We start from the raw sequence: 23,483 nt of genomic DNA, 5'->3' as shown, positions 1-23,483 counted from the left end.
CCCCTTCCCTCTTCTCCTCTCTTTTCTTTTCCTCCTCCCTCTCCACAGGCTCTTCCCTACTACCTCATTTCTTCTCTAGATCCACTACACTTTCATTTCCTTTCAAAAAAAGAGCAGGCCTCCCAGAGTTATCAATCAAATATGGAGTAACAAGATACATAAGACTAGATACGTACTCTCATATCAAGGCTGGGCGAGGCAACCCAGTAGGGGAAAATGGCTCCCAAAAGCAGGAAATAGAGTCAGAAACAACACCCATTCTCACTGATAAGAGTCCTACAAGAACACCAAGCTCCACTTCCATGACATATATGTAGAGGACCTAGGTCAGACCCATGAGGATGCCCTGATTATTGCTTCAGACTCGTTCAGCCCCTATGAGATTTGCTCAGATGATTTTGTGGATATTTTCTCACATGATGACCCTCAAGCTGAATTTTCACACCTTTGTTCTATTCTGCCATGCTCCTCTGCAGTGAGCTATATCAGACCTAGTCAGCAGACAAGTTAGAGATCAGTGAGGCCATGTTGGGCCTAGGTAGGAGACAAGTTGAAGACAACAGCAGAAACATCCAGACAGGAGGAACACAGAGCAGGGGGACTGTTCTGGCTTTATGAAGGTGAGTGCATCGGGGATGGTTGTGTTGAGGAAAGGTCTCACCCCAGGAACCAAGGATCTGTCAGAAGTCCTTGACCAATGTCTTCACTACTCTGTGTGGCAATGTTTATAGCTCTTGGAATAGAATAATTCAACCTTTTCACTGTGAGTTCCATAGGATCCTGTTGAGGAAGTAGCATGTTACTGTAAGTTCATATAAAAACATTTCAAATCTATTCTATTAGTGCTTCCTACACCTTGCATTAAAAGACTCTTCAGAGTTTTTGCAAATTAATCTATGTTAGAAGCAGTGGGGAGGACCCAGGACCTGGATCATGTTTGCAAACAAATCTATGTTAGAAGCAGTGGGGAGGACCCAGGACCTGGATCATGGCTCGAGGCTATGAGCTTCGACATGTCAGAGGCACCTTGAAAATTCTCTGTAAAATTTATACACCACTTGATAATAAGTATTTTTATTAATACAAAAGAAAAACTCTGCTGAGAGAATAGGCACCAGATTTACTGTTATCTGAACCATCTAATTCATGAATCTAAGCCCTAAACTAATCAATACCAGAGCAAGTATAGGCAAACTGTGAAGTCTCTTAGAGAAACAGCTCACCAGCCAGGTATGAAGCTCAGTGGTAGGACACTTGCTGGGAAGTGGGAGGTACTTATTTCAACCCCTCAGGGCAAATAAACAATAATAAAAAAAACAAGACAAAACAACAACAACAACAACAATAACAACAAACCTGACCAGAAAAACAGAAGATCACAAAATGAAATCCCCAGATGGCAAACTTAGGGCATGACACTAAAACTTCTCCACCTTCGATAGTTCTAAACCCAAAAAGAAGTGATATATGCATACTTAGAAAATGTCCAAGTCTAAAAATGTTTTTAAAGAAGATCAAATTATCTCTCAGTAACTGATTAACAACTTCATTATTTTTTATTGAAATAGTGAAGTTCTAGAAGGGAGCAGTGAGAGCAGGTATTAGGCTCCTAAGCTGTCAAAAGGGAAGGCTCCACTCAAACAGACATAAAACTTAGAGCCATACAAAAAGTTGTTCATGAATATTAACATCAGCAATATTTATAAATATTAAAATGGCATCAAGTCCAGACTGCAGGTCATACAATGGAGTATTTTTTAGTCATGAAAATGAACGATAATACTAAAACATGGCTCAATTTTCAAATTTTTCTAGATGACAGAAGCCACAAAAGATTCTGTTTGTATGGAAGTCACGCAAATGGGGAAATCTGTCCAGACGGAAAGTAGATTGGATGGGCATAGGGTGACTGTTCATGGGTACGCGATTTCTCTGGGGGCCTAAAGTTGGATCGTCATGAGTTCATAACTCTGTGCACATTCTGAAACCATGAGATTGTGTTCTTTATGTGGGTAAACTACACACTACATACATTTCGTCTTAAAAAGTTGCTGACGTGTCATGCATGGGCTTTTTGCTTTTCACTTTGCTAATGTACTCTGTCACTGTTAGTGATTTGTTTATTTCATGATCTAAAGCCACATACAGACTCAGTGTAGTCACTATCAAAAGTCTAGTCTTCATTGAAGAGATAGAAAAAATAATCCTTAAATTCTTGTGGCACCACAAAAGAACCCAAGTAACCAAAGTAATCTTGAAGAACAGAGTGAAGGCATCATTTAATTAAACATATACTACAAAGTTATAGAAAACAAGACAGAATGATATCAACATAGAAACTGATATATAGACCAGTGGGATAGAATTGAGATCCCATTAATAAATCCATACACATATAGACAAGGATACAGTCAGAGAGGGTGGATGGTTCTGGAGTTCTATTGACAGTAGGGGACTGTAGCCAATGATAGCACAGCAATATAATGAAGGAGAGGATTTCAAGTTTCTCACAACAAAGAAATGATGAAGAGTGGGGTCTGAACCTGAGTCCAGGTTCTGCTAGAAATGGTTTTGCAGATAAACTCTAAACAGTTAAATCAAACAGGTATTTTGATACCTTGAGCCAGGTCTGGTAGCACACACCTTTAACCCTAGTACTGGGGAGCCAGAAGCAGGCAGATCTCTGAGTTTGAGGCCAGCGTGGTCTACAGATCAAGTTCCAGAACAGCCAGGGATATACGGAGGAACCCTGTCTCAAAAAGTAAAAACAAACAAACAAGCAAATAAAGAATCAGCTGAATATGTTGGCACACTTAGGATTGCCTTGAGTTTGAGGCCAGCTTGGGTTATGTACTGAAAACAAAATACAAAACTCCAACTCCAACAACTGACACCAGGCCCCAGCAAGGAAAAATTTAAACATAACTCTGTAAATGGTGCAGCAATGCAGAATACAATAAATGTGTTTCAGATGTTTAAAGTGACTACAAATCTATGTAGGTGATGGAAGTTTTTAGATTCTTTGTTTATTCTTTGACAATTTCATGCATGTGCATTCCGAGTGTGGTGGCTTGAATAGAAATGGCCACGTAGGCTCCTAGATTTGAATGATTGGTCCTTAGGGAATCGGTCCACTTGACAGAGAATATGAGATGTAGCCTTGTTGGAGTAGGAGTAGCTCTGTTGGAGGAAGTGTGTCACTGGGGTTTCAAAGACCCAAGCCAGTCCAGCATCTCTCTCCCTGCTGCCTCCATGCCCCCTGTCATGCTTATAGTGGACTAAACCTCTGAAGCTGTAAGCCAGTCCCAGTTAAACGCAGAGCTAAGATACTCTAGTGCAGCAGCTTCACAATCCCACACACAAGCCAAGTGTCCATCAACAGGTGAGCAGATAAGAATATGTACACATACTATGGAATATTATTGTTCAGTCTAACAGTGATGTGTTGATACAATCTACATTTGTTCCTAGACAACAGTATGCTAAGGGGAAAGAGTCAGACAGAAAAGCATGAATGTCATATCAATCTACTTATATTAGAGAAAGGAGAATCCACAGAGATACAAAACAGATCAGAGGATCAGAGCTTGTCAGCGACTGAGGGAAGAAAGAAAAGGCCAGTCCTTTTAAAAGAGGGGGGCACTTGAACCCAGAGTCATGCACCCACTAAGGGAAGTTTGTGTCATCGATACTCATTGCTAGCCCAAGTCATTGTTCTGTGGTTACAGACTTGCTGTTTTGAAGAAACATGGCAGTAGGGGTTATAAAATATTATATGTGAAATTTATGTTATCTATGACTTATGCACCAAAATTTACCAAAACAAGAAAATTTATGTTGCACATTCTCCATGGTGTCTCATGTCTGTAGTTGCAGGACTTTTGCAGTAGGATTGATAAGAGGTTTGAGGCCAGTCTGGGGTGTAGCATGATTTCTAAGTAGCCCTGGGCTGCAGAGTGAAAGCCTGTCTCAAAAACAGCATCAGTAAAAGCAAAATATTAAAACTACTGAATTGTGCATTTTAAGCAGATAAGTTGTCTGGTAGTTTGAATGAGAATGGCCCCTGTAGTCTCATATATTTGAACACGTGGTCCATAGTTGGTTGAACTTTTTGGGAAGGATTAGGAGGTGTGGCCTTATTGGAGGGGGTAAATCACCGAATGAGGGCTTTGAGGTTTTAAAAGTCCATCACATTGCCTGTTGGCTCTCTCTTTTTCTCTGCCTCAGGGCTGTTGTATCAACATATAAGCTTTCAGGTGGTGCTCCAGTGCCACGTGGGTCTGCCCTCTGCCATACCCCCTTTCATGATGGTCATGGACTTACCCTCTGGAACTGCAGCCCCAGTAAGCTCTTCTATAACTAGCCCAAGTCACGGTCTTAGCATAGCAATAGAAAAGTAAGACAAACTGTGTGGTGTGTGAATTATATCTCGATAAAGCAGTTAAAAAAGAAATCTATCCTTCGGCCCCTGCCTGGTCCTTTGGGCTGGAGCAGACACAGAGTCGGTCTGCTCCTGTCCTGTGGAGAAACTGAATCCTGAGTCATCCAGGAGCCACTGCACTCAGAGCAGCTGGTAAGAACTCCATCTCACTCCCTAAGCCCCAGAGATACATCTGGGAGCCAGGGACATTCAGGGCACAGCAGCTACCCAAACCCCGCCCCTCCGGAATTCCACTTCCCTTCCGCCCCTGCCTGGTCCTTTGGGCTGGAGCAGACACAGAGTTGGTCTGCTCCTGTCCTGTGGAGAAACTGAATCCTGAGTCATCTAGGAGCCACTGCACTCAGAGCAGCTGAAACTGAATCCTGAGTCATCGAGGACCCACTGCACTCAGAGCAGCCGAGGAGCCACTGCACTCAGAGCAGAAGGATTTCCAGATCCAAGAGGTGGCCTGAGTCCCAGGAGTTCTTCCACCCAGGAGATTAGGGGCATAAGACCACAGAGACCTCTGGACTCAGAGGAGCTCTGCAATAAGCAAGATAACTGGAAATACAGGCTCCAGTCTTACACAGTGAGGGCAGGTACCACTAGAGTTACCCAGATGGTGAAAGGCAAGCGCAAGAACATAAGCAACAGAAACCAAAGTTTCTTGGCATCATCAGTGCCCAGTTCTCCCAGTATAGCAAGCCCTGAACACCCCATCACACCTGAAAAGCAGGATTCAGAATTAAAATCACTTCTCATGATGATGATAGAGGATTATAAGAAGGAATTAAGTAACTCCCTTAAAGAAATACAGGAGAGTACAAGTAAACAGATAGAAGCCCTTAAAGAGGAATCACAGAAATCCCTTAAAGAAATGCAAGAAAACACAAAGAAGGAATTAAACAAAAACATTCAGGATCTGAAACTGGAAATAGAAACAATAAAGAAAGTTCAAAGGGAGACAACCATGGAGATAGAAAACCTAAGAAAGAGATCAGGAGTCACAGACGCAAGCATCACCAACCGAATACAAGAGATAGAAGAGAGAATCTCAAATGCAGAAGATACGGTGGAAAATATTGACACAGTTGTCAAAGAAAATGAAAAACGCAAAAAACTCCTAACTCAAAACATCCAGGAAATCCAGGACACAATCAGAAGACCAAACCTAAGGATAAGAGGTATAGATGAGAATGAAGATTCCCAACTTAAAGGGCCAGTAAATATCTTAAACAAAATTATTGAGGAAAACTTCCCTAAACTAAAGAACAAGATGCCCATAAACATACAAGAATACAGAACACCAAATAGACTAGACCAGAAAAGAAATACCTCCCGTCACATAATAATCAAAACATCAGATGCACAAAACAAAGAAAAAATACTAAAAGCAGTAAGGGAAAAAGGTCAAGTAACATATAAAGGCAGACATATAAGAATTACACCAGACTTCTCACCAGAGACTATAAAAGCCAGAAGAGCCTGGACGGACATCATGCAGACCCTAAGAGAACACAATTGCCAGCCCAGATTACTATACCCAGCAAAACTCTCAATCAATATAGATGGTGAAACCAAGATATTCCATGACAAAACCAAATTTGCACAATATCTTCCCACAAACCCAGCACTTCAAAGGATAATTGATGGAAAACGCCAACACAAGGAGGGAAACTACAACCTAGAAAAAGCAAGGAAGTAATCTTCCAACAACCTCAAAAGAAGATAACTATACAAACATAACTTTACCTCTAATAACAAAAATAACAGGAAGCCACAACCATTTTTCCTTAATATCTCTTAACATCAATGGTCTCAATTCCCCAATAAAAAGACGCAGACTAGCAGACTGGATACACAAACAAGATCCAGAATTTTGCTGCATTCAAGAAACGCACCTCAGTGACAAAGACAGACACTACCTCAGAATAAAAGGGTGGAAAACAATTTTCCAAGCCAATGGTCCCAAGAAACAAGCTGGAGTAGCCATTCTAATATCAAATAAAATCGACTTTCATCCAAAATTAATCAAAAAAGATAAGGAAGGACACTTCATACTCATCAAAGGAAAAATCTACCAAGGTGAACTCTCAATTCTGAACATCTATGCTCCAAATGCCAGGGCACCTACATACATAAAAGAAACTTTACTAAAGCTCAAAACACACATTACACCTCACACAATAATAGTGGGAGATTTCAACACCCCACTCTCAGCAATGGACAGACCATGGAAACAGAAACTAAACCGAGACACTTTGATATTAACAGAAGTTATGAACCAAATGGACTTAACAGACATCTATAGAACATTTCATCCTAAAACAAAAGAATATACCTTTTTCTCAGCACCTCATGGTACCTTCTCCAAAATAGACCATATAATTGGTCACAAAACAACCCTCTACAGATACAAAAAGATTGAAATAATCCCTGGCACCTTATCAGATCACCACGGACTAAGACTGGTCTTTAATAATGACAAAACCAATGGAAAACCCACGTGCACATGGAAACTGAACAACTCTCTACTCAATGATGACTTGGTCAAGGAAGAAAATAAAGAAAGAAATTAAAGACTTTTTAGAATTCAATGAAAATGAGGACACATCATACCAAAACTTGTGGGACTCCATGAAGGCAGTGATAAGAGGAAAACTCATAGCTCTAAGTGCCTACAAAAAGAAACTGGAAAGAGCACACACTAACAAGTTGACTGCACAACTAAAAGCTCTAGAACAAAAAGAAGCAAATACACCCAGGAGGAGTAGAAGGCAGGAAATAATCAAACTCAGGGCTGAAATCAACCAAATAGAAACAGAAAGAACAATACAAAATATCAATAAAACCAGGAGTTGGTTCTTTGAGAAAATCAACAAGATAGATAAACCGTTAGCCAGATTAACCAGAGGCCACAGAGAGAGTATCCAAATTAATAAAATCAGAACTGAAAAGGGAGACATAACAACAGAAACTGAAGAAATTCAAAAAATCATCAGATCCTACTACAAAGGCCTATACTCAACAAAACTGGAAAACCTGGATGAAATGGACAATTTCCTAGACAGATACCAGGTACCGAAGTTAAACCAGGAGCAGATAAACCATCTAAATAGTCCCATAACCCCTCAGGAAATAGCAGCAGTCATTAAAAGTCTCCCCACTAAAAAAAGCCCAGGACCAGATGGTTTTAGTGTTGAATTCTATCAGACCTTCAAGGAAGACCTAATACCAATTCTCTTCAAACTATTCCACAAAATAGAGACAGAAGGAACACTACCCAATTCGTTCTATGAAGCTACAATTACACTCATACCCAAACCCCACAAGGACCCGACAAAGAAAGAGAACTTCAGACCAATCTCCCTTATGAACATCGATGCAAAATTACTCAATAAAATTCTAGCAAACCGAATCCAAGACCACATCAAAACAATCATCCATCATGATCAAGTAAGTTTTATCCCAGGAATGCAGGGATGGTTCAATATTCGGAAATCCATCAATGTAATCCACGATATAAACAAACTTAAAGAAAAAAACCACATGATCATCTCACTAGATGCTGAGAAAGCATTTGACAAAATTCAACATCCCTTCATGATAAAAGTCTTGGAAAGATCAGGAATTCAAGGCCCATACCTAAACATAGTAAAAGCAATTTACAGCAAACCAGTAGCCAACATCAAGCTAAATGGAGAGAAACTTGAAGCAATCCCACTAAGATCAGGGACTAGACAAGGCTGCCCACTCTCCCCCTACCTATTCAATATAGTACTGGAAGTCTTAGCCAGAGAAATTAGACAACAAAAAGAAGTCAAAGGGATACAAATAGGAAAGGAAGAAGTCAAAATATCGCTATTTGCAGATGATATGACAGTATACTTAAGTGACCCCCAAACTTCCACCAGAGAACTCCTAAACATGATAAACAACTTCAGCAAAGTGGCTGGTTATAAAATCAACTCAAACAAATCAGTAGCCTTCCTCTACATGAAAGATAAACAGACTGAAAAAGAAATTAGGGAAATGACACCCTTCACAATAGTTGCAAATAATATAAAATACCTTGATGTGAATCTAACCAAGCAAGTGAAAGACCTGTATGACAAGAACTTCAAGTCTCTGAAGAAAGAAATTGAAGAAGATCTCAGAAGATGGAAAGATCTCCCATGCTCATGGATTGGCAGGATTAATGTAATAAAAATGGCCATCTTGCCAAAAGCAATCTACAGATTCAATGCAATCCCCATTAAAATCCCAATTCAATTCTTCACAGAGTTAGAAAAGGAAATTCTCAAATTCATATGGAATAACAAAAAACCCAGGATAGCGAAAACTATTCTCAACAATAAAAGAACTTCAGGAGGAATCACCATCCCTGACCTCAAGCTGTACTACAGAGCAATAGTGATAAAAACTACCTGGTATTGGTACAGAGACAGGCAGGAAGATCAATGGAATAGAATTCAAGACCCAGAAATGAACCCACACTCCTATGGTCACTTGATCTTTGACAAAGGAGCTAAAACTGTCCAGTGGAAAAAGGACAGCATTTTCAACAAATGGTGCTGGTTCAACTGGAGGACAACATGTAGAAGAATGAAAATTGATCCATTCTTATCCCCTTGTACAAAGCTCAAATCTAAGTGCATAAAGGACCTCCACATAAAACCAGATACACTGAAACTAATAGAAGAGAAGGTGAGGAAAACCCTCGAATACTTGGGCACAGGGGAAAAGTTCCTGAACAGAACTCCAATGGCATATGCTCTAAGATCGAGAATTGACAAATGGGACTTCATAAAATTGCAAAGTTTCTGCAAGGCAAAGGACACTGTCAATAGGACAAAACGACAACCAACAAATTGGGAAAAGATCTTTACCAATCCTTCATCTGATAGAGGGCTAATATCCAATATATACAAAGAACTCAAGAATTAGACTCCAGACAACCAAATTACCCTATTAAAAAATGGGGTATAGAGCTTAACAAAGAATTTTCAACGGAAGAAACTCGAATGGCCGAGAAGCACCTAAAGAAATGCTCAGCATCCTTAGTCGTCAGGGAAATGCAAATCAAAACAACCCTGAGATTCCATCTCACACCAGTCAGAATGACTAAGATTAAAAACTCAGGTGATAGCAGATGCTGGCGAGGGTGTGGAGAAAGAGGAACACTCCTCCATTGTTGGTGGGACTGCAAGATGGTGCAACCACTTTGGAAATCAGTGTGGCGGTTCCTCAGAAAATTGGACATAGCATTACCTGAGGATCCAGCTATACCACTCCTAGGCATATACCCAGAAGATGCTCGAACATATAATAAGGACATATGCTCAACTATGTTCATAGCAGCTTTATTTATAATAGCCAGGAGCTGGAAAGAACCCAGATGTCCTTCAACTGAGGAATGGATTCAAAAAATGTGGTATATTTACACAATGGATTATTACTCAGCTATTAAAAACAATGAATTCGAGAGGTTCCTAGGTAAATGGATGGAACTAGAAATTATCATCCTGAGTGAGGTAAGGCAATCACAAAAGAACACACATGGTATTCACTCACTGATTATTGGATATTAGCCCAGAACCTTGAAATGCCCAAGATGCAACTCACTGGCCACATGAAGCCCATAAAGAAGGAAGACCAAGAGGGGGTGATTTGGTCCTTCTTAGAAGGAGCAACAAAATACTCATGGGAGCAAATATGGAGACAAAGCGAGGGACAAAAACTGAAGGAGGGGGTGTCTGAAGACCTTTCCACCTGAGTATCCATCCCATGTGCAGTCACCAAAGGTAGATGCTGATGTGGAATTCAGGAAGTGCATGCTGATAAGAGCTTGATATGGATGTCTCCTCAGAGGTGTTCAAGAGTCTGACATATTCAGAGGCAGATGCTCACAACTAGCCATTGAACTGATCATGGGTTTCTCAATAGAGGAGTTAGAGTGAAGACTGAAGGATCTGAAAGGATTTGCGGCACCATGAGGAGAACAATAATACCAACCAACCACAGCTCCCAGGGTCTAAACCACCAGCCTGGGAGCACTTGGGGGGGGGAGATCCAGGGCTTCAGCTGAATCTGTAAGAGTGGAGGGCCCTGCTGGGCATAGGTGGAAGAAGAGAACCTTGACCTCATGAAAGCTGGATGCCCCAGGGGGTGGGAATTTTGAGGGTGGGGAGGTGGGAGTGGGGGGGAGTAGATAGAGGTTACATCCACAGAGAAGAAGGAGGAGGGGTGAGGGGATTGGGGGTTCCGGGGTGGGTGGGGGATGTGGTAAGGGGACAACATAGGAAATGTAAATAAAACATCCAATAAAAAAAAAAGAAAGAAAAGATAACTTAGATCGTGCCAGAAAGCTCAAAAAAAAAAAAAAAAGAAAAGAAAAGAATGGAAAATAGACCTTCCACATAAAGAGAGGAGAGAAAAATATATATAAAAAAAGAAATCTATGATGAACTTACTAACAATATACCAGCATACTGATGGATGAAAGGGTATTTTGCCATATCTATAATATCTGTAATTTATCATTTCTATGGCTGCATAGACAACAACAGGCAGAAAGCCTGTCATTTGTTACACTCGCACGCACACACACACACACACACACACTATTAAATTTAATGTGAAGATTATTTTGCTGAATATATCAAGTTGAAACAAGCTAGTCATTTGAAAGGAGGGAACCTTGATTAAGAGAATATCTCTGTAAGACCCGTCTGTAGGCAAGCCTGTAGGGCAGTTTTTTGATTAGTGATTGAGGAGAGGGCTTAGTCCATTGTGGTGGTCCATCCCTAGGCTGGTGGTCCTAAAGCAGGCTGAGCAAGCCAGTAAGTAGCACCCATCCACGGCCTCCGCATCAGTTTCTCCCTCCAGGTTCTTGTCATATTTGAGTTCCTGCCCTCACTGTTTTTGATGAGGAATGGTTACATGGAACTCAGAGCAAAATCAACCCTTTCCTCCCGACGTTGTTTTTGGCTATGGTGTTTCACCACAGCGATGGTAACCCTTACTAAGATAGTAAAAATAACTATTAGTTTATTCGGGTTTACTTTCTCCCTGGATTCTATGGAGAGATACGGACTAAGGTGTGTATACGCATTTTTTGGAACCTCAGCTTCTGGGGGGAGGCTCTTTGCCTGCACCCTTTAATCTGTCACATGAACAATTTTGGCAATGAAGACTTATTTGGCAACAACTACTAGTTTAGAATTGCATGTTAAATCAAGCTGTCACAGAAAATGGGAAGTCTCTGGCAGAATTTCCCTTGCATCATCATTTGTCTAACCCCAGTTGGGACTAGCAAGTCATTGTCTTAAGAAACCCAATTTTTTCCCCATAATTCCTTGCCAATTGGCACATTTTTTCCCTTTCCCTTTATCAAAGGAAGCAGAGACCACAGACCATTTTCAATCTGCTAGAAGTTCCCTCAAGGAATAACTCTCCAGCTGTAATACCACCAGTATGGCAAAGTGGCTTCTCCCTGTAGCTTGGTGTCCCTTCAATTCCTTAAACAGAGGAGGTTTGCTCCCAAGAACTCATCGTGTGAATGAAACAACTTACATAGCCAGTTTCTAGGGAATTTATTTTCTCTTTTTAGTGGGATTTGATTTTTTAGTGGAATTTTCTTTTTTCTTTTTTTTTTCCTTTTTTTAGTTTTTAAGACAGGGTCTCTCTGTGTAGCCCTGGCTGTCCTGGAACTCACTCTGTAGACCAGGCTGGCCTCAAACTCAGAAATCCGCCTGCTTCTGCCTCCCAAGTGCTGGGATTAAAGGCGTGTGCCACCACTGCCCAGCAGAATTTTCTAATATTCTTATATTTTTATTTTTTTTAAAGTGGGGTCTCCCTGTATTAAGTAGCCAGGCCCTGAACAAACCCCATACTGTAAGTGGCCTTCTGCTTTATCCCGCAGTATCTGGAGTCTACAGGTACATCTACCATGCCAATGGTATTCTTAACTGTTAAGGCCTGCTCCTTTTAACATAACTGTAGCCATTTTGTATTCAATCTCCATTTTGCTCAAAAGGGAAAATGCAGTTCAGGTTCTCAGACTCCACTTCCTGGAACTAATTATCATAGCTGACACTGAAGAATGCTACTAATAAGCTAAAAACTTATGGTTGAATTATTCATGCTCTGTTATCTCAATGCTCTGAAATTCTCCTGTTCACCATGCATCCACCACCCTCTTACATCACTCAGGACCAATCAGCTTAAAGGTTAACTGATAACACTCTGTCTAGTCAGCCAAAATGTAGTACTACCTCCACCCACCTTCCTAACTTCTGAACCTGTTTATTTTTTTTCCCTATTAAAAGCCTTCAGTAAGAACAGACTGACCCCACACTTAGGATCCCTAGTTCCTTCTTGTGGTCCTGATTGATCAGTCATTGGGTGTGTGTTCAATAAACTATTCTTGTTTAATGGAGATCAGTGTTAATATGCTTTGTATGGTGGTTTATGAATCTCAACAATAGTTTTTAAAGTACACATCACAAACAATACTGTTTCAGAGAAGTCTTACTTCTAAAAATATAAATTATACTTTCCTAGTCAAATATAAAAAAGTAGTTTATTGTGTGATATTGAGTCTAATTTAATAATTAAATTTGTATTTTTTCCTTTTTTCTTTTTTTTTTTTTTTTTTTTTTTGAGACAGCGTTTTTCCATGTAGCCCTGGTTGTCCTGAAAATCACTTTCTAGACCAGGCTGGCCTTGAGATGACCTTTAGCTCCTGAGTGCTGGGATAAAGGCATGTACTACCACACTTGGTGTGAATCTGTATTTTAATATAACTATTTAAAAATAGTCAAATCATTTTTTCCTTATAATTTTTTTGTTTTATTTGAGACAAGATTTCATGTAGATCAGGGTTGCATAAAATTCATTATGTACTTGAGGACAAGCTTGAACCTCTGATCCCTCAGCGCCACCGCTCAAGTCACGGGACTTTATTTGCATGTGCCACCACACCTAGTTTATATGGTGCTGGGGACTGAACCCAAGAACTCACGCGTGCTAGGCTTTACCAGCTGAGCTACATCTCTTGTCCAAAGCATTAATTTTTCTAAAACCATTTTGCACAACGTAAAACAAGGCCCAAGTAGGAGCTGGTTCTCCCCTTCCACCTCGTGGGTCCCAAGGACTGATTCAGGCTGTCAGTCTCCATGGCAAGCGACTTCACCCCTGAGCCTTCTGTTGTGGATTTGGTTTATTGCTTATGTTATGTTAATTGGCTTCCCAAATTATATGAGAATTCACACGTCTGCATGTGAGACGCTGAGGGTCCCTGCTCCCAGCTGGTTCTAATAGGTGAATAAAGTTCCAGTGGCCAATGGCTGGGCAGGGAGACAAAGGCGGGCCTTTGAGGAGACGTGTAGCACAGAGGGACAGAGACATTACCAAGACGTAAGGGTCTGGGTTTGTGACCCATGAGGGCTGCAGGCCTGGGTCTGTGGTGGTCAGGATGGAAAATAGGTCTTAGTAAGTAATAATTCAGAAACAGCAGAGGGGAAGAGTGTGTTAGCTGCGGGGAGGTTTGGAAGTGCCCAACCGTCGCACTCTACAAGGCATATTAAAATAGCAGGCTGTGTGTTTGTGTCTTTCGTTCCTGAATCCAGAGTACTCTGGCGGGTGCTGAGAAGCTTGCGTGCAGCTGCGGGTAGATGCAGTAGTGAGAAGCTTGCCTGCAGCTGCTGGCGGGGAGTTTAGAGTGGATTAACCAATTACCACATCAGATGGTGCTCAACATCAGATGGTACAAGTCTTAGGCTTGTAATGGAGTACTACTCAGCTATTAAAAACAATCAGTTCACAAAATTCCTAGGCAAATGGATGGAGCTGGAAAATATCATCTTGAGTGAGATGACCCAATCTCAAAGGAACATACATGGTATGCACTCACTGATAAGTGGATATTAGCCCAAAAGCTCACAATTTCTAAGAATCTTCATATAGACCACATAAAACTCACATAGAAGAAGGAAGACCAAAGTATGAATGCGTTGGTCCTTTTTAGAAGGAGCATCAAAAGTTTCAACCAGAACTCCCAAAGTCTAAACCACAACCAGAGAGCACAAAGGGAGGGACTCACGCACCTGTATAGGGAATTGAGGGTGACCTGGTTAGACTCCAGTGAAAGTGGAGGGCCAAGGTCCCCAAAAGTTTGGATCCCCTACTGTGTTGGAATTCGAGAGCAGGGAGATGGGACTGGGAGGATGTTTGGAGCACACCATCACAAAAATTAGGAGGAAGGGGTAGGGGATAAGGGATTTGGGGGGAGAATGAGAAAGGAGACAACATTGAAAGGTAAATACGTATAATACCCAATAAAAACCCCACACAGATAAAGAATTTAAAAAAAAGGGAGTCTATTTATTTTAAATTAATTTCAAAAGTTTCTAGGAGATGCAAATTGGCTAAGATACTATTTTAAGCTCTCCACAAAAGAATTTAAATCTCTGTTCAATATTCTCAAGAGAGAGGTAAACCCTAACTTCCTCAACAGTTAATTGACAAAAGAGAGGTAATCTCACAAAAAGTAGAAAAAGCTATTTCTAATCGATATATCATATAGTCTGATTAATTGTCAGTGGAGCTATAAAAGTCCTTTGACAAAAGATTATTAATATAGATTTATATATCCTTAAATAAGGCCTTCATGACTCTCTGAGTGTGGAAGGAGCAACTGTTGGCGCTTCTGCCCTGATTTTACAAGAACTCTGAAAAATTGGCTTTAAAAACAAAAGAGGGGGAACGGTACCCCCTCAGAAGGAGTCCCCCTGAAATACTCTCCATCATGCCTTGTTCACTTTTCTCTCTCTAAAGCTGAAAGCTCATGGCAAATCTCTTGCTGACCATGTTGGTGACCTCGGGCACCACCAAGACCAACAAAACTTTGCCACAGATATGGGGAAGGACCCTCATACCCATAAAGGGAATGCCCCAGTTCCAGTTCCCTTATGGAGCCGAGGACTGATATGCCTGCCCAATACCACAGAAGGCACAGCTAACCGGCCACCACAAATATTAATGAAAAAAATAGATACCCTCACAAAGCCAGGCCCAATCATAAATACGATGAATAACAATTTACATCCAGGGAAGAGAAATCTCCCTGAGAATCCCCTTGTTTTTTCTTTCCAGGTAAAATTGAATCACCCGTGATGCCTGCTATTAGAAGTTCTAACCCAGATGGACCAGAAGCCAGGAGCCTCGCCCTTACCCTCACCCCCTACCTTTTCCCACCTGCACAAGGTCCCCTGAAGCTTGGCAACTGCAAGATCCTGCTTGGCAACTGCAGATAGACTCAAAGCAGTGTACCATATCATCTGAAGAATAGCAGGGAGACCATAACTCAAGCAGTGTACCATATCTTCTGAAGAATAGCAGGTTGCAGTCCTCCTCGCCCCCACGAATAACCAGGACCCGCCGGTCGGGTCAAGTGGCACCCAGACGTGGGGCTCGAGGCAAGGACCCATCCGGACGGACCCTCATTGAGAGGATGTGCGCACGACATCAAGATTGAGCAAGACAGAGATCATCGCCCGTGACCTGTCGTCCACGGAACCAGGTTGATGCTGCCATCAAGAAGGCAGTTGAAGTTCATTACCATCAGCTGAAAATTGCAGAGGATCCAGAAGTGACTCCGCAGGAGACTGACACAGCTGTCAGCTCCCCTGCCTCCCCCTATGATCGACCCCTAGACTTCCACGCCCTCCAGAAGGGTTCCTGGTATGCCTGGCTTTGCCCTCATTTCTCTCGCTAGAGAGCTTGGCCTCTTGATCACCACAACAAAAATTGGCTTTTTCCTAAACCAAGGCCACCCTTGATATGGCCGCTAACATTGGGGAGCCTTCCTTTATGACAATATTACACCCCAAACTGACAAATGGTTGGTAACTTGAACATATACAAGAGACTAGGATGGCTGTGAGTTAGCCCAATGACGGGATTATTGTAGGTCCACTTCCCAGGGGCCCACCCAATGCAGCCGAAAAGGAGTGCGTGGTGCTGGGAGTGGATGCAGCCTACATGGCCTAAGACAGGGCTCTCACCCTCCTTTCACCCACATCAGAGTCCCTTGACGTTGCCCATCGTCGACAGCCTAAAGCCTTCGACCATGGATGTGACTTGTCTCACATCAGTGTTTTGGGGTTGTGAACTTGTCTAAGACCCCCCATAATTAGACATCCAAATTCAAAACTCACATAGTTGGGATTGAACATAAGACGCCTTCTCTAACTAAACAGAGAAGGGGGAGATGCCAGAAGCCAGGATCCTCGCCCTTACCCTTACCCCCTACCTTTCCCCACCTGCATAATGTCCTCTGAAGCTTGGCAGCTGCAAGATCCTGCTTAGCATCTGCAGATAGACTCAAAGCAGAGTACCATGTCTTCTTAAGAATAGCAGGGAGACCATAACTCAAGCAGTGTACCATATCTTCTGAAGAACTGCAGGTAGATCATAATTCAAGGCAGTGTACCATATAGACCATGACATGTTTCAAGGCACAGGCCAAGAAGATTTTGTACTTTTCCACCACCTGGACCCTCTTACCCCCTCCCCTTGTAAAACATGCTATAAAAAAGCATTTCATGTTCAAAAAAAAAAAGAAAATAAAAAAATATATATATTATAAAAAAAAATTAATTGGAGATCCCCAGTGGAAAACATGCACTGTGACGTGAGATTAGGAGGTGGGGAGAACTGGCTTCTCAGTAGGGGCATGGAGATAGAATAGATAAATGAGAAAAATGCTTTAAAAGAAATTTGGAAAGGTCTATGTCAGGGCAGTACTCGGCTTCTTTAAATGTGGTCTACACAGGAATTCTGGGGTTGCTTACCCTGGTATGACAAATTTAGAGCCTTGAAGTATACATATGCCGTAAGTAGAAGGGAATTTAATTGAAGTTAAATACATAGGAAAGGATATTAATCCCACAGAAGGGAGAATTTAAGTATACATAGATGAATAAAGAAATTGAGGGTTTTTTTAAAAATCTTAAATTGTGGGTCAAGAGCAGGAGATAAGGAGAATGACAGAGAGTAGAAACTTAGGCCTTGACCTTGTGTGAGAACGAGGCAGGGGAGAGTAAAGGAACGCTATCTCAGCAGATAAGAATATTTGTTTACATTGCTTTAATTGCTTTGAATTATTTCAATTATAAAGATGTGTGTGGTTATAAGTTTGGAGGTTATGATATTAAAAATCCTCTGGGAGAAAGGTCAAGCTACTAAACTGAATCAATGTATGCCTTTGATGATTTTGGATTACTGGACCAAGGACTTGGTATTTTGGGAGAGAGGCTTTGTATTTGTAATATGAAAGAAGAAAAGGATTTGGATCTCTTCCAGAGTAATATGTTTCAGATATGACAGAGGAAGACTCCCTGAAGTTCTTGGGTACAGAAAAGAAAAATTCAAGAACATCAAACAGGACTTGATCTGCTGATTCCTCTACATGGGAACAGCCCAGTAACTGGCTTAGATATAAAAATGTCTCTAGCCAAAACTTCAGCTAAATTTAGACAATAAATCTTGTTGGTTATAAAATTCTTTTTTTTTTTTGGTTTTTTTGAAACAGGGTTTCTCTGTGTAGCCCTGGCTGTCCTGGAACTCACTCTGTAGACCAGGCTGGCCTCGAACCCAGAAATCCACCTGCCTCTGCCTCCCAAGTGCTGGGATTAAAGGCATGCGCCACCACCGCCCGGCGGTTATAAAATTCTTAAGATTCATCATGTCATCCTTCACATGGCATGAATGAAGATTTATTACAATTGGTTATTGATCAAATAAACTCATAAAAGTATAGTTGTCTTTCACCTGCTCAAATAAGGAGCAAAAATTTCATCCTTAACTGTTCTGTGCACCTTGCATAATCCATAGGAATATCTGAACAGTATTAAAAGTTTGGTTGTAAGATTCATATATTACAGAATGTACAGCACTGACAAAACTCATCCACAGGGATGCTGAAATGACCTGCTACCTGCCTCCCAAAACAGCATCAGGAATAGCTGCTGATTCCTGATGGACTTAGTTCATCCAGCCTTTCAGACAGAGTCAGTCAGAAGTTCAGTCAAGTCCTGAGTCTTCTAAGTATACAGAGACTGGATAACAGATGCTAAAACTAGCTTTATTAAGTCTAACCAATGTTTCTAATTTTATTACCCCTCCCCACCCCTTTAAAATTTTTTCGTCGCTCCTATTTAGCAGGAAGTAGCTATGGAGAGTTGTCATCCCTTGGATTTGGGTATTTGGTTATGGTTATTTTATAAATTATAGATAGGTTGTCATTTTAAGGGATAATTTGGAAATGGTCATAATTTTGAACAGGGAGGAAATAGATGGGATGGATTACTAAATATATTCTCGAATGAAACATTGTGTAGTCATAATCTTACATTGATGGAAATGTTTATAATTGATGCAAAATTGAAGTTTTGGTTTCTTACAATGGTTCGGAATTTATACAGAAATTTAAGGTTTTCTTTAGTTAAATCTTTGCATACTGATAAAAAATTTGAAATTAATATTGTTACTTTTAGACAGGCATTGTGCCTGTGCAAGTCATTTAAGAATACAAGGCTTAGACCCAGTCCTTCTAGCTGCTATTACAGATTGTTAAGGATGATTAAGTAGCACAAGGTAAGAGCCAGATAGTAAACTCATAGTTACATTAGATTCTGATTTAATTATAATTAAGTGTTTTTAAAATTATTCAACTAGAAATAGCTAAGAGTAGTCAAGGTTTAACAGTTCAGGTATACTTTATATAGATAGTCTTCAAAAGCATCAGAAATCCACGGAATATGACATTTAATGTTATTTCATTAGTAAAGATCACTTGACTCTGAGACATGTCTGCTCCTGACAATAACCCCTTCACAGTTCAAAGAAGATACTGAGCATCATTACCTCCAGGTGGAATTGCTTATTGTACCAAGGTAGCCACTGGACAAGAATTGCCCTAATTCATCTGCAGACAAAGAATACTGTCCAGGAAAGGACACACATGTGAGATAGTCAACAGCTTAGCTTTGCCAAGACAGTGTAAGCTAGTCCTTCATATTTCCTTCTTCACGTAAGGTCTGCCAGATGGTTTTGGGCCAGAAAGCTGAAGACAGATGTTCCAATGTTATAAGAAATTAAGGGACTGTCCAGACAGCCAGCTGTCTCTCCAAATTGTATACTTTTGGAAGGTAGGTCCTCGTGCTTCCTATATATTCAGGTAATATTTAATTTGTTCTTGGATTTCTGATGGAGCTGATGACTAGTTATAGTCTCATAATCAAACTTAAGTTGTTTAGCATTAAGTAAGGTGATTTATATTTGAAAGGATGGTTTTCAGACAGTAATACAAGTTAAAATCAGAACATAATTCAGTATACAATTGTAAACTCTTTAAGTTAGAATAGATGTTAAAGTAATATACCTAAATTGTCAAAATTGACGGACTGGATGTTACTAGTATATATCATACCTTATATCATACTTTATAGTTCACATAACTGTTATAACTATATTCAATGTATATCTGAGAGAAAAGTCTTTTTAATGGATAAAAGGGTGAGATGTTGTGGATTTGGTTCATTGCTTATGTTATGTTAATTGACTTCCCAAATTACACATGAATTCCCATGTCTGTGTATGAGATGTTGACGGCCCCTGTGCCCAGCTGGTTCTGATGGGGAATAAAGTTGCTGGCTGCCAGTGGCTGGGCAGTGAGACAGAGGTGGGCCTTTGAGGTTCCTAGGCAAGGAACAAGAGAAAGGAGATCGCCATTGTCATGAAGAAGGTCCCAGCCTGCATAGTGTAAGACAGAGGGACAAGAGAGACATTGCCAAGATATAAGAGTCTGGGTTGTGGCCCATGAGGGACTAGGTCCGTGCAATCAGGATGGAAAATAAGTTTTAGTAAGTAATAATTCAGAAATATCAGATGGGAGAGTGTATTAGCTGTGGGGAGGTTTGGAAGTGCCTAGCCATTGTGTAATGAACCCAGGACACTGTGGCAGGTGATGACAAGTATACCTACCTGCCAATGGGCACGGTAGCGTGAAGATGTGGGGAGTTTAGAGTGGATTAACAAATTACTGTATGAGCTCCCTGGATAGTTTCTGTGATTTTTTTCATCCTCACACATTTCTGCCTTGAAAGTCTGTGCACTAATCACAGCAACCCTAACCATTTCAGTCAGTATATTCAACATTTTCCATCTTCATCTATGAAATGGGGGATAATATCTATCTCATGACATGGAGATAATATCTACCTCAACATTCTCCTTCTTCATCTATGAGATGAGGGATAATATCTACCTCACGATGGTGCTGCGAAGGGTAATGAGAAGGGAAGGCAGGTCTACCGTGACACTTGTGATAAGGCAGCTATTTAGTAACTTCTGGGCATGAGTTTGACAATGAGGTATTGGCCTTAAGGAGATGGGAATGTGTGAACCAGCCATTCCAAGTGAATAAAACATTCTAGAGAGTTATATGAGTGCACAGCCTCAAATATTAACATACACTTGCATATGTACATGTTTGTATTCATTTAAACTATTTACCTAGCACATATAATACATACCTAGAATTTAGGACTTGGTCCCATTGCAATGTGTTGTTTTAACAAAACACTATCCCCGAAATGATTATTATTATTCCCATCATCATCATTATTATCCTTGAGACAGAATGTCATTATGTAGCTCAGTCTGGCCTCTAGGTCACAACTTTACTGTATCAGCCTCCCATCTGTTGGGATATAGGCATATGACACTTGACCCCGAAGTGACTTGGGAATCTGCTTCCCAACACATCTGTTTCACAATGAAAAATGAGAACATCTTTGACTTTTTCAAGAAATAAACTCTCTTCTCACAGAATAACAAGCTCCTCAATTGATGTATGCTGTAACCAGGATACTTAGAAAATGACACAGGCAAGCAAGAGATTCATAATAAGGCTATGCAAACATCATATCCCCCAAGAATAGTAGGTATTATTTACTAATAAAAATATTAAAGGAAATTGTTTATTTGTTTTGGAGTTTGAAGACAATTTTTGTTAGCACTTCAAAGAAAAACTCTAGGGCAGGCAAGCTGTAAATTTCAATTTGGAGAAGAGAAGAGAAAAGCCATTTCCTGTAAGCTGGGTATGGAAGCTACCTGCATGGTGACAGTTATCCACATGGCAGGGACAAGATCTTTAGAGAAAAAGTAAAGTAGCCCAAAGTGCCAGGAAAAGCATGCTTAGGTCTGATCAGCACTCGAAAGAAAAGACAGAAGAGAAGACATGGCTAAAGTTCCACTTTCTGACTCAGGGGTCAGGACTCAGGCAAACACCACTTGGCTCAACTTGGAGTTGTGTGGCAAGGGTGGGAATTCTGGGAAGGAAAGTATGTTACCACTGGCTGATCATTCCTCCTACCTCTTCAGCATGACATAAGGTGATTGTGCCTCCCTAAGGCCTCATAGCCAGGCCATTGACCCTATTCACCTAAGAAGCTGGGACTCCACCTCCACACGAACCAGAGATCCTAATATATTGACCTCTGTTGAGGCTTGCCTCACCCCCATTCCCACAGCATAGCTGTAGCCATTTTGTTCTATGCCTGCCAGTGACTTCATATTATTGCTGTAATATGCCTGCCAGTCATTGACACAGAAAAATAACTTGACTCAGAGCAGGGTCATGCTGATTACATATCCTGTTATGCTCTGTATGTTATGTTAATCTCATGAAGTTCCACAAAGCTTTATGTAAGACTCATCAAATTAAAGGTCAATATGAACTGTTGTTCCTAAAATGGCTTCCTGCACCTGCTCATTGTTTTTTGTATAAACTGACAGAGCAAGATATTCGAGGTTATAGTTCAGCCCTGAAATTCCAAGGTATGGCCCTGATCAATCAGTCTTGGGGTGTGTGTTCAATAGACTATCCCTGTCTGACAGAAATCAGTGTTCGTGTGGCTTGTGGGATGACTCCTGGACCCCAATACCTTAAGTAGGCAAGAGAATCATTTCTTGCTGTGTAAAGGGTTTCTTCCCATTAATCATTTGTTAAAGTATGTTGGTTTTTAAAGATTTTCTTAGGTTCCTAGACACTCAAGCTGGCTTTCTGTTGTCATCTTTGGAAATTCATGACTGAAAAATTAATTTTAAATGAATTAAATTTAAAATTAAATTTACTAACTAAATTAAATTTTATTAAAATTAATTAATTAATTTATAGGGACAAAATGAGTGTATGTCTTGTTTTATAAAGATACTGGTGGAAGTATGATGCTTGATTCTTTCCTTGTTGAAAAGGAGCTACTTGGACTTCCGGTCTGGGCCCGAGCATAGAGCAGGTCACAGGTGGCAGCTCCGTACCCAACACCAGAAAACCGAGAGAAAGAGGGACTCCCAGAAGCTTTCACTCAGGCAGCATCCCAGGAGAACACAGTAAAACAGGATGAAGTCCTTAAAGAAACACAAAAATCCTTTAAAGAATTACAAGAAAACACAAACAAACAGATGAAGGAATTGAACAAAACCATCCAGGACATAAAAATGGAAGTAGAAACAATAAAGAAATCACAAAGGGAGATTACTCTGGAGATAGAAAACCTAAGAAAGAAATCAGGAGTCATAGACACAAGCATCACCAACAGAATACAAGAGATAGAAGAAAGAATCTCAGGTGCAGAAATACCTTAGAAAATATTGACACAACTGTCAAAGAAAATGCAAAATGCGAAAAGTTTTTAACACAAAACATCCAGGAAATCCAGGACACAATGAGAAGACCAAACCTAAGGATAATAGGTATAGATGAGAATGAAGATTCCCAACTTAAAGGGCCAGTAAATATCTTCAACAAAATTATTGAGGAAAACTTCCCTAACCTAAAGAACAAGATGCCCATAATCACACAAGAAGCCTACAGAACACCAAACAGACTAGATCAAAAAAGAAATACCTCCCGTCACATAATAATCAAGACACAAAATGCACAAAACAAAGAATTTTAAAAGCAGTAAGGGGAAAAGGCCAAGTAACATATAAA

General features: G+C 40.6%; 1 protein-coding gene across 1 annotated transcript in view; it reads right to left on the bottom strand.

Moving 5' to 3' along the window:
* The window catches only part of Frem3 (FRAS1 related extracellular matrix 3), a 93,541-nt gene that overhangs the window by 47,394 nt on the left and 22,664 nt on the right, over positions 1–23,483 (bottom strand). The window contains 1 exon segment of the mRNA XM_028753446.1: positions 6,159–6,166. Within this exon segment, the coding sequence (XP_028609279.1) occupies positions 6,159–6,166 (8 nt within the window).

This window comes from Grammomys surdaster, unplaced genomic scaffold, assembly GCF_004785775.1.
Source record: "Grammomys surdaster isolate TR1022 unplaced genomic scaffold, NIH_TR_1.0 125947, whole genome shotgun sequence".
Lineage (NCBI taxonomy): Eukaryota > Metazoa > Chordata > Mammalia > Rodentia > Muridae > Grammomys > Grammomys surdaster.
Note: the sequence above shows the minus strand (reverse complement) of the source record. Positions and strands in the feature narration are given on the sequence as shown.